Here is a 12,087-nt window from a genome sequence, read left to right on the forward strand (position 1 = left end):
TCCCTGGTCCGGGAAGATCCCACATGCCTCAGAGCAACTAAGCCTGAGTGCCACAACTACTGAGCCTGTGCTCTAGAGCCACAACTACTGAAGCCCGTGTGCCACAACTACTGAAGCCCGCATGCCTAGAGCCCATGCTCCGCAACGAGAAGCCACTGCAATGAGAAGCCTGCGCACCGCAATGAAGAGTAGCCCCCACTCGCCACAACTAGAGAAAGCCTGCACACAGCAACAAAGACCCAATGCAGCCAAAAAAAAAAAAAAGAAAAAAAGCACCAGAGCTAGAGGCACCAATCTGCTAGTCCCAGTCTGACTACTTGCTCTGTGGCCCAGGTATGCCACTGAGAGCCTCGGTTTCCTCATCTGTAACAAGAGAATCAATATATGACCATGACTTGCCACTGCAGTACTTAAAGACTGACTCCACAGTCAGACTGCCTGGGTTCAAATCCCAGGCACAGTCAAGGCTGTGAGGCCTTGGGCAAGTCACTTAACCTCTCCAAGCCTCAGTCCCCTCATCTTAAAGATGGAGATGATAATAAAGTGCCTGCCTCCGAAGGCTGTTGTAAGGATTAAGTGGAGTAATATATTAATAAATTACTTAGCACAGTTCCTAGCACCCAATGTATGTTCTGTAACTGGCAAATGTCATCATGACGGGACAATTCTCAGTGGGAGAGGGCAGGGGAGGACTGGGCCATCAAGGCAGAAGAGTCAGGGGAATAAACAAAGGATAAACCAGAGGAGGAATCCTTGCCCCCATCTGAGCAGGACACCATCAACATCTGCTGAGTGAATTGGGCACAAGAGGATTGCCAGGCAACAACCAGGGCCTGGATGTGCAGAGGCCCAGAGGGTGAGGTCCCCCTGCTGGGCTAGGCTGCGTGGGCTTCGTGTGGATCAAGTAGCCCGTGGGTATGAAGTGGGGTTAACGCTGCCTCAGTGGGTGAGGCTGCGGCATCAGGGAATCTAGGGCCTGGAGAGGAATCACAGAAACAGCACGTCTTGGGTTCTGCGTGGGCAGGGAGGCAGGTGAGTGCAGAAGGCAAGGGGCTGAGGGGACAAGAAGAGTGTTGAGGCGGAGACTCAGGGAGAAGAGGCAGAGAGTCCTGGGGGGTAGGAGCGGCCAGGATGGGGTGCAGCACGCCAGGGCGGGGCGGTGGCAGAGTGCTCACTCGGGTAGTTCCTGCAGCCGCCCGCGGTGGAGCCCCGCCTCCAGTTCCCATCCATCTTGGTGAGTTTCCACTTCTTGTAGGTGTCGCTGGTCAGCGTGTCAGGGGTCAGGTTGCAGATCTCCAGGCGGGAATAGTGCCTCAGGAAGTCGTTGAAAGACATCCTGCAGAAGCAGGGACGCAACACCCAGGTTACCGGAGGGACACACTGATAAGCCTGGACCTTCCGCCCAAGGCCAGACTAGGACCCAGTCAGGGCCAGGCAGAGCTGCTAGGAGAAAGCACCTCGGGGCCACATGGCCACCAGGTCTGCCACTGGAAGGTGCCAATTCTAGCCCTGGTGCTACCACCTTCTAGCCAGGTGACCTTGAGCAAGTTACTTAAGCCTCTATGAAACTCACAACTCTCATCTGTAAAAATGGGGGCCATGTGTATCACATGAGACAAAATACGGCTGCTCATTTGGTAAAATGCCAGTACTGTACAGACGTAGGTGGTCCCAGAGTAGCACAGACACAGCCGCGTGGGCCCACTGCTACTCTCCAAGGGACCCATTTCTTGAGGCCTCGGGATGAATCTCTAGGAACTGGTTGGGAGAAAGGCCCATCTCTCCCCTCTTTTCTCCTGGGACCTGAACATGCCTGCAGGAATTCTTAGCCTTCTCTGCTGAGCTGCTCAGCTTTGAAACCCTACTGCTGAGATGGACAAATTGAAGAGGTTCCAGAATTTTTTTGTCCAAGGTCTTACAGTGAATTTAAAACAACAACAAAACCGGGATCCCACGCCCCTGCTCCCTCAACACGATCACCTCACTCATTTTCTAGTAAAGATCAGACACCTCTTTCCCTAAAGCCTAAGAATCTTACCAGAATTCCCCATCTTCATGCCGTCTGGTCAGCCTTTCCCTCTCCTCTGGGTCAATAGTGTTCCAGTTTGGGCAGCTGGAAAACCAAGCAATGGGAGAGGCATTAGAAACTAGTGTGGGACGATGACTTCTCCCCAAGATGCCCCAAAGTTGAGGACCGGGGACACGCTCTCCCACCTGAGGGCCCAGACCCCAGTAAGGGAGGGGAGTAACACACAGGTGGCTGAGAGGTGCCGGGCAGCAAGGTAAGAGGATACAGTGTCCTGGGAGATGGTGGCAAGGAACAGTCCAGAAGATGAACACAGCCCATCAGAGAGGCATGAAGTAGCATCAGTGGCCCAAACTGAGATGGGCCTGTCAGCTCTTTTAAGGGGCGACTGGAAATTTGATGTAGGGGAGGGGCGCTCATCTTGGCCTCTGCGGCTGACCTGCAGGCCCTGGCGGGCATCTCTATGCCATGGCAGAGGCTGCCAGGGAAAAGGTGAAGACCTGTGGGTGCTGGGCTGTGGAGGAGGGAGCAGAGGAAGACCAGGAGAGGGGCTCACGGAGTTCACCCCAGAGAGTCGAAGGTCTAACAGGCCTACCAGGAACCCTGGACACCAACAGAAGGACTTCTCTCTGGTCACAGGCACAAAGTTTACATCCTTGGGATAGAACGAGTGCTTAGGGGAGGAAGGGTGTATTTGTTCCCTGAAGATCCAAGAGCAAGGTGATGCCGAGCTAGGGAAGGGAGGAACCACGAGGTGATGAAAGGATGAGCGTCCCAGGAGCCCTGGGCCTTGTAAAGGCCCCCTGATGGCTGGAGTGCACTGGTTAAGAGCCTAGAGGGCCACCAGCCCCAGGGGTCCCGCTTGGGGTGGCCTGTGCTCTCGGGGATTTATTCTTAGCACGGCTACCAGGCTCCCCGCCCCCCCCCCCCCAGCTCCTCAGAGACCCCTGGAAAGAGTGCCCCGACACCGGCTCCCAACCCTGCACTCCTCACTTGTCGTTCCACTGCCCGGTCCACTCCACCTCTCCCCAGGGATTCCGGATGCGGATCAGCTTCTGCAGGCTTCCTCTGCTTTCCACCTGCAGGAGGGGTGGGTGAAGGAGAGGAGAGAGATGTTGAGTTCAAGCCAGGCCTGGAGGTTCTCCGGCCCAAAGCCCCTTTCTCTCCATGAGCCAAGGGTGGGAGTCGTCAAGTCCATGTAATAAGGGGGATCGCAAAAAGGAGAGGGCCTTGACTCCCAGACCCTCGTGGCTGCTCAGCTTTGGCAGCTCCCAGGGTCTGGCCCTTGGCGAACCAGGGCTCTATTTTTTTTTTTTTTGCAGTACACGGGCCTCTCACTGCTGTGGCCTCTCCCGCTGCGGAGCACAGGCTCCGGACGCGCAGGCTCAGCGGCCATGGCTCACGGGCTCAGCTGCTCCGCGGCATGTGGGATCTTCCCGGACCGGGGCGCGAACCCGTGTCCCCTGCATCGGCAGGCGGACTCTCAACCACTGCGCCACCAGGGAAGCCCCAAGGACCAGGGCTCTTTAACCTCTACCCTGAGTCTGAGGCACAGATGTGCTTGTTCTAGACTCTGCGTTGACACGTCACCTCTGAACCTTAGTTTAACTAACTATAATAGGATGTACTTTTGTCACAGGAGCTCCATCAGATGAACACTGGTGATGACAAGCAAATGCAGTGCATGAATCTTGATTAAACCCTGGACTGGGGACATTGAGGGTACTATAAAGGACATTTTGGAGCAACTGGGAAAATGTTTCATGTTATTGAATTAATGTTTATTTCTTCAGCATGAAAATAGTACTGGGATTATGTAAGAGAGTGTCCTTATGGGTAGGAGATAAATGCTCAAGTATTCAGGAGCGAAGTGTCTGTTGTGACATCTGCAATTTACTGGCAAATGGCTCAGAAAGAAAGTACACATACATAGAGACAGAACAGATGTGGAAAATTTCAACCGCTGTTGAATCTGGAAAGATGTTTATTATACTGTTCTGTCAAATTTTCTGTAGACTTGAAATTTTTCAAAATAAAAACATATATGCGGGGGTGTTAAAAAAAAAACGAGAGAGAGAGAGAGCACTGCACATGTCAGAAGACCTGGGATCTAGTCTGGGTTTTGTAATTAACAGTGGATGGTGGCTACCTAATAGTATTTATAGTATTAAAAAAAAAACAAAAAAAACCCCCCAGCAAAATCCAGGACAGCGACCCGCTTAGACACAGTGTGTCAGGTACAGTCTGAGTGCTTTACATATATTAACTTGTTTGAATCACCTCAACAACCTGCAATGGATTTTTAAAAAATTAATTAATTAATTAATTTTTGGCTGCGTTGGGTCTTTGTTGCTGTGTGCAGGCTTCTCATTGCAGTGGCTTCTCTTGTTGTGGAGCACGGGCTCTAGGCGTGCAGGCTTCAGTAGTTGTGGCACGTGGGCTCACTAGTTGTGGCTCAGGGGCTCTAGAGTGCAGGCTCAGTAGTTGTGGCACATGGGCTTAGTTGCTCCGCAGCATGTGGCATCTTCCCAGACCGGGGCTCAAACCCGTGTTCCCTGCACTGGCAGGCGGATTCTTAACCACTGCGCCACCAGGGAAGTCCCTACAATGGATATTATTATTACTGTTTCTAATTTAAATTTGAGGAAACTAGGGGGCAGAAGAGAGTTTAAATAACTGCCCAAGCCCACACAGCTGACCAGAGGCAGAGTCAGGCTTGACCACTACAGTAACTGGGGCACCAAGGCTTCTCTGAGATCAAATGTGAAAGCACTTTGAAGAGCATGGAACACTACACAGACGCAGTGTTGTTGTATTATCTGAGCTGGTCCAGAAGAGCGAGACAATTCTGCAACTCAGTGGCACAGAGGGCCTGGACCGACCCGCGGCCAGCAGAGGGCAGCGCGCGGCCGGCAGGGGCTGGGGAGGGCCGGCCCATCCCCTTGGCCCTGAATTTCAGCAAGGACTGGGGAACGCGGGCCCCACCCTCAGCAAGCAGCGAAAATGCTTTCGCCATCGTGTGAGCAAGAGAAAGACCCCTGAGAATGCCTGCCAGGCGTTACCTCCTCGGCACCAGTGACCGAGTACGCGTGCCCCTTCACCAGCTTCTGGAAGGTGACGGCCTCCGAGTCTGCAGCACTGGTGATCTGGAAATGCGGGAGAATCGGTCCCAGCCCGGCCGCCGCATCCCGCCTCCTCCCTCCCTCCCTTCCTCCCTTCCTCCGTCGCTCAGGGCTCAGCAGGGCCTTGGCCCGGGTGGAGGGCTCCCGCTCCCACCTGGAGGCCCTCCTACTACTTCTTTGAGGTGCTGACCGACTATTCACAACCAGAGAAGAGGCTGAGGGCAGCCCTCTGGGAGAGCGGCACTTGCACTCATGTGTGTGCCCGGCGCAGTCGTAAATTCCCACAGGAAAGGGCGCACCGTGGAGGGGACTCAGGACACACACCTGGACGGCATCGGCGGCCCAGGTGCGCTGAGTCCCCTGAAACTGCGAGGGCTGCCCCGCCCGCTGCGGGGTTTACACTAGGACAGTCCTTCGTTTCTGTCTGACTTCAGAATTGGCTTCAGTTCTACTAGAACTTCCCCAGTCATTCCTTCCCCCATCTGTTCTGATGGAGGTTGTTATTTTTGTCTGGGTCAGTGAGAAGGGCTGCGTGGGAGTAGCAAGGGTCTCTGCCATGCAAACATGGTTTGCAGAGAAAGTCTGAGAATCCCTGCCTAGAGTCAGACAGAGACTTGGGCCCCCAGAGCCAGACTTCTTACCCCTGTCCCCACAGGGACCAGAGCTAGGACAGGGCTCCGGTGCCGGGCACAGGCAAAGCCTGGAGGCTCCTTGGGGACAGGGGTTGTGCCCACCTCCCTTTCTCTGGCGACGTTTGCCAGCAAGGGTGGCACGTGGGAATGGTTCCTTCCTGTGCCTTCTGAAGTCTTGCCACGGGCCCCCTAACCCTGCAGCACTGGAGGGAAGGCTGCTGGGCTCCCTCCGGTCATAGGCCCTGCAGGTGGGGCGGAAGGTGTCTGGAGTGGTCCTGCCTTGGGCCCAGCAGAAGGCAGGGGACTCTCAAGGAAGCTGTGGTCCGGGGTGGTGAGTCAAAGGAGGCTGAGGGTTGTAAGCAGGCTGGAGAAGGAAAGGCTGGAGTCACCATCGCCCCAGCAGCTGTACCCCAGCCAGCCTGGTGGTTGCCTAGCCACCCCTGGGCTCCAGGTGATGTGCAGTATGGTGGACAAAAGATGCGCCAACCATGTGGGGAATGAGGGCAGTGGGTCTCTTTGGTCACTGTTGGAGGAGGCTCGCTTCAGCTAGAGCAGGTGGGGGTGCGGCCAGGGAGGGAGGCCCGGACTTACATCGATGGAGCAGCCAAGGAGAGAGCCTTTCTGCAGAGCCTTCTGGATGATCTTGAACAGGTTGGGAGGGGCCTTCCTTAACTCATACCACTCGGCGATGCCTCCGGTGAAGTCCTCGAAGCCCTCAGTGGTGGCACCCCCAGAGAGTGCTTCATAACACCCATTGAGCCTGCAGGAAGGGGACAGACGCCGCTGCCACCTGGTGCTGACACTTCTGCTTCTCAAAGTGCCCCTCCCCCCATGCCTCTTTTGTTGGATGCTCCAGGGACCCTGTGCTCAGGGTCTTTCCTTGGTTTGTCTCCACCCCGGGGTGCCCACAAGGGCAAGTGACTGTCGCCACAGCTACCACTGCCTGGTACTTTGTGAAGTTTTTGGAAAAATCTCACAGAACCTTAGAGTTGGAAGGACCTCGGTGTTTATCTGGCCCAACCTCCTTGTATTGATTCTTTCTACATCCTGGCAGGAAAGGGGAGGTCTGCTAAGTTGGCTGTTTGGCATTTATAGCTTAAAAGAAAACAGTTCAGTAATGAAAGCAGCTTCCCTGTGCTGTGTTAGGAGGGGCTGGGCTCCCCCCATGGCGATGTTGGCGCCCTTTGGCTTCCCTAACTCTACTATTAGAGCATAAGACTTGGTAGCATCTCAGGCCCCAGGTTCTCACAGCTGGGTGTGTGACTCCTGGCCCTCCTCCCCGGCAGCGGCTGGAAGGAACAGAAATCCTCCTGATCCCTGAGAGCCGGTCATTTTCCCAGAGGGAGCCCAGGCAGCAGGGCCAGGACCAGGCCGCTCTGGAGGGGGGCCGACGTGGGCGTCCCGCTGAGAATGGGCAGTGCTGAGCGCTGGACAAGCTCGACTCCGGGCAGCCTGGGGGGGCGGGGGCCCGGCTGGGAGGGCTAGGGGAAACCAGTTTTACTCAGCGTATTATGTATTGTGGGCAAGTCTGCATCCTTTTCATACCTCTGCAATGGATAGTTTTGCCCACGGGCAGCAACTCTTTGCTGTATTTAGCTGACAAAAATGTAACATGACCTGCCAAGGAAGCAGAGGTCCCTCTCAAGGCCAGCACGATCAGTACCATGACTTGTTCCTGTGCACTTGGTTAAAAATGGCAATAGCTGGGCGCGTTATCTCCTAGAATTGAGAGTCCTATTTTGTCCAAAGTAGTCCTTCTGTACAAGAGGACTTCTCTTCAGGACAGCCCTCGACTAAGTCCCGTGTTGCTTCCCAGAATGCAGGGCCGCTGGGGGCGGGCTGCCGAGGGCCGGGCACGGCGGGCACTTACTTGGCGTAGGCCTTCTCCAGCAGCGCGCTCCAGAACTCGCTGCCCTCTGCCGAGTGCACGAACAGCAGCTCCCCGTCCTTGGTGGGCAGCCTGTCGTCCACCACCACCTCCACCCATTCGCCGTACTGCCAGAACTGCGGGAGGGGGAGGGGGCGGCAGCGTGCAGGGGTCGTGAGCCTCGGCCGCAGCTGGCTCCTCCCTGCCCGGCCCCTCGCCACGGGCTCCCCAAGCCCATCGCATCCCCGAGGAGACGCTCCCCTCTAGTCCTCCTCCTGCAGGTACAACCTCGCTGAGAAACGAGCGCAGAGGCACCTGCCCGTCCCTCCCAGGCCACGCCTGCCCCTCCAGCACTCTGCCCTGTGCCTTATGCTTTTCAAAATACTATTTCTCCTTTACCAGCGTAAAACGAGGACAGCGAGCGGTGCCTTCACATTTTGTCTCAGACCCCAAATAGTCAACTTTCTTAAAGAAATGGGGGAATTACTTCCGGAGTGCCCTGCCCTACCGCCCTCCTCCGCATCGCCGTCCTTACGGGGTCCCAGGGCGACGACAGGCCAGGCAGCTTCCCGCTGTCTCTCAAGTGTCCTTCGTAGAACAGTACTGTGCCTGGTCCCCAGCACCTGCTCCTAGCCCTCAGGACCTGCTCGGGAGAAGCTCGAGCCAACTCTTAAGTTACCTGGAAGTGGAAGATCCCCGCATAGTTCTCCTGGAAGCTCTGGTCCAAGGGGACGACTCGAGCCAGGATTTCTTCATTCAAGGTGAGGGAGGCAATGGCTGCCAGCAGCCAGCAGTCACCTGTGAACACAGTGTGAGGAGCTCTCATGAGAGAGGTCTCAGTGCTGGGAGGATGTTAAACCTCTTGTGCCCACCTCTGGCACTTGAGGCCTAAGGCGAGCCCGGCACAGATGTTCCCCCCGGTCCTCACATGAGGGCTATGGAGGAGGGCTGGGGTGATGCTTTGAGGGAATGCTGAGGGAGAAGTGTTTTTGCTGTGATAGTTGAGATGGGAGAATGCATTCCCTGAAGGACCCAGAACCCTGTGATGGCTGGACCGTGTCCTCACAGCCGGCTCCGTGCCTGGTCCACCGAAGGTGCATGGCAGCGAGCATGTGTGGAGTGAGGACTCCAACTCAGCAGCAGAGGCTTCTGACAACACAGGGTGTAAAAGTGGGCGAGTTTGAGGGAGAGGAAGAAGACACCGGCAGGCAGCCCCACGGACACAAATGCAAGAGCCCGAGTCTGAGAAGGCACCCTGGGCTATCTCCCTGAGGACGGGCGAGGAACACCTCTGGGCAGGTGTGTGGGTACCACACGTGGGAGTCAAGGATGGGGACAGTCAGATGGTCAGCTGTCTGGCAGCCTGGCCTCCCCTTAGCCTCGGTGCCCTCTTCTGTGACACGTGAGTAACTGGGAGGCGTGACGAGAGCATGTGTGTAAAGCACACACCCATTTCAGGTGGTCAGAAGCAAGCTGGTAGCGGGGAGGGGTCATGTTTGCCATGAGATAAAAGGCCTGACTGATGGGGGCGTTCTGGGACGAGGATGACGAGGTCTACTCCATTCTTAAGGAATGTGCACTTTCCTACAATTTCCCATGACAAGAGTAGGAAATAGCCTCAGATGAGTTTGATTTCCATGGCTGGGTTTATTTTTATTAATTGGCAGGTCTATTAAAAGTGTTACTGAAGGACTTCCCTGGTGGCACAGTGGTTAAGAATCTGTCTGCCAATGCAGGGGCTTGAGCCCCGGTCTGGGAAGATCCCACATGCCGCGGAGCAACTAAGCCCGTGCGCCACAAACACTGAGCCTGTGTGCCACAACTACTGGAGCCCGTGCTCCGCAACAAGACAAGCCACTGCAATGAGAAGCCCACGCACCGCAACGAAGAGCAGCCCCCACTTGCCGCAGCTAAAGAAAGCCCGTGCGCAGCAAAGAAGACCCAACACAGCCAAAAATAAATAAATGAAAATAAATAAGTAAAAAAAATTTTTTTTTAGTGTCAACTCTTTTTAAAGAGTGTTACTGAAGTTCACCGCAATCTTTGAATTCTGCGGACTAGTTGGTGTCCTGAGAGTTGCTGAACCGACTGACCTGCTAACATTGAGCAATGACGGGGGAACAGCTCTGAGGCCTCTAGGTGCTCAAGCTGGCCCTGTGGGAAGTGGAAGCACACCTCTCCCTAACCAGCCAGTCAGTAGCCAAAGGAAGTTAAATCCCTTTGCTCCTTAGGTTGGGAGGCCGCTGTGGGTTCACCGCAGTTTTCCACTCAGCAGCCATCTCTTCCCTCCTGGCGCCACCAGTGACCCTCCGGGGAGCAAGTCTCCCTGCCTCCTCCCTGCCTGAGAGGTTTGGGTAGCGCTGGCCCTGCCCCCAATTCCAGAGGTGGATCTGCAGCAAGCTAGGCTGTACGTTCTCTGGCTTCAATGGTTCGTTTGGGGAAGGTTCTGCAACCCAGCCAGAGCCAGGGAGGGATGAGGAGACCACTCCTGGGGCTTCAGAGAGAGTGGACAGGTGCCCTCTTCTACTGCATTGGCTCTACAATGAGGGGCGGCCTACTGCCGAAGCCGTCTTGCAGCCAACTCAGAGGAAGAGGGGCTGAGAGCTGGAGAGAGAGAAACCATGTCCTGATGTCATCACTTGAGTCCCTGTATCAAGCTGTACCTGAAGCCACACCTGCCTTGGACTTCTCAGTTCCAAGAACTGATCATGTCCCTATTTCCTGACCCATTAGCCGGGGATACCAGTTCCTGCCTCTTGACTGCTAGGGGAGCTTAGGCGATAGCCATTACTGATGAGGCCTTCCTATGTGCCAGCCACTGTTCTAGGAGCTCCAGGTTCATCATTTCATTTATTTCTCAAAACAGCTCTATGAGGATGGTGCTATGACCATCTCCACGTTAAAGCTGAGGATGACAAGTCTTAGGAGGTTAAGTGAACTGCCAACAGCAAAACACTGCACGGAAGAGTTTAAAAGGTGTGGTGTTGGTCAGATCTCAGAGACAACCTTTTGGGTCAACTAGATCTTTATATAAACCACACTAGAGACTCTTTGAATAGGAGCTTGCAGAGAAACTTGGCAGTGAGGGTTTTAAGCACTGGCCCTGGGGAAGGAGCCCCTGGTTGGTGAGGATGGAAATCTACGTAGAGGAGTTTTTCCCGGCTTGATTCCATACACTGCCTTGTAGGAACCAGACCATCATTGAAACAGACGACATTCAGGCCTTTTCTGAGCACCCACCCCTCTCTCACTTAGACCTTATCATACTGTCTGCCCTGGGGGATGACTACCCCAAGTGACAGCTGCTCTTCGAGTCACGAGATGCTCCTTTTCAATCTATTCCCCTTCCTCCAACTTCAGATCTTCTCCTGACTTTAGTCCTTCTTTGAGAACCTGGAGATGACTGTGATTCTTATTTTCCTTGAGGTTATTTGAGATTTTCTAGGAATCTTGGAAAATGACGTGGGTCTGTCAATACATGGAGGCAGACAGGCTTGTGGATAAAGTGGGCCCAAGTGTAGGAACTTCAGCGACATTTGTCCTGAAACCAGTTATTCCCATGGTTCCTGTAGCTCTTCTGTCAAATCCTCAGAAGAGCTGCCCAGTCTCTCTGACTCTGGGGGGGCCATTCTAACGCTCTCCTGGTTCTGTTTCCCTTGGTACCAAGAGTCGGTGCCTTTACCTTGTGCATGTGTGTAGGCACCACAGGAGTGTGTGTCTGCAGGACCTGTCGATTGCTTTTTAGTGTTGGAGGTCACAGCTGACTGTGCTGCCATTTGTGGGACAGTGACTGAATTCAGGCAGTGATGCTTTTCCTTTTTTTTTTTTTCTTTTCGTGGGTCATACGTCTAGGTCAGTGCTGACCGTACATATGTCTCAGATTACCGCTCACCACCAGACCTGGACGTTCTTGCGACATCCCAGAAATCAGTGGCCACGTTTCATGGCTCCCTGTTTTTTTTCCTTCACGTCCCAGCAGTATTTTTCCTGGTCACCCTGGGAGGAGCAAGGCCTCATCTCCCCCTGCCTTCAGAGAGGATTGCTTTCTTCATCCCTTCCTATTCCAGTCTAACATGTTTCCTCTGAAAGGATTCATAATCCTAGAATGTTTCCTAGAGGACAAAACTGTACCTTTTAGAGATTAAGTTACAAAAAAAAAGGGAATTCCCTGGTGGTCCAGTGGGTAGGACTCTGCACTTTCACTGCTGGGGCCCAGATCCCACGAGCTGCACAGTGTGGCAAAAAAAAAAAAAAAAAAAAGAGAGAGAGAGATTAAGTTACTTTCTTGAGGTCACAGGTCCTGGAAAGGCCAGAGCAGGGATGGGAATCTAGACTCTTGACTTCTGGTCTGTGCTCCTTCCACCAGAAGGAATGAAAGAAATAACAAGTAGTGAACACTGTATATAATACTCTGCAATTTACAAAGAACATGGTCCACAT

At 54.2% G+C, this 12,087-nt stretch overlaps 1 protein-coding gene across 1 annotated transcript in view; it reads right to left on the bottom strand.

Annotated features, from left to right (window-relative positions):
* Window positions 1-12,087, bottom strand: part of CAPN2 (calpain 2) — a 54,425-nt gene that overhangs the window by 17,055 nt on the left and 25,283 nt on the right. Inside the window, exons 3-9 of the mRNA XM_082614250.1 lie at window positions 8,327-8,445; window positions 7,651-7,784; window positions 6,372-6,540; window positions 5,089-5,172; window positions 3,020-3,105; window positions 2,039-2,113; window positions 1,176-1,336 (exon numbers count right to left, since the gene is read on the bottom strand). Of these exons, the coding sequence (XP_082470376.1) occupies window positions 1,176-1,336; window positions 2,039-2,113; window positions 3,020-3,105; window positions 5,089-5,172; window positions 6,372-6,540; window positions 7,651-7,784; window positions 8,327-8,445 (828 nt within the window). The remainder of the gene's footprint in view (window positions 1-1,175; window positions 1,337-2,038; window positions 2,114-3,019; window positions 3,106-5,088; window positions 5,173-6,371; window positions 6,541-7,650; window positions 7,785-8,326; window positions 8,446-12,087) is intronic.

The sequence above is a fragment of the Mesoplodon mirus genome (assembly GCF_964341445.2).
Source record: "Mesoplodon mirus genome assembly, chromosome: 3".
In the NCBI taxonomy this organism is placed as follows: Eukaryota; Metazoa; Chordata; class Mammalia; order Artiodactyla; family Ziphiidae; genus Mesoplodon; species Mesoplodon mirus.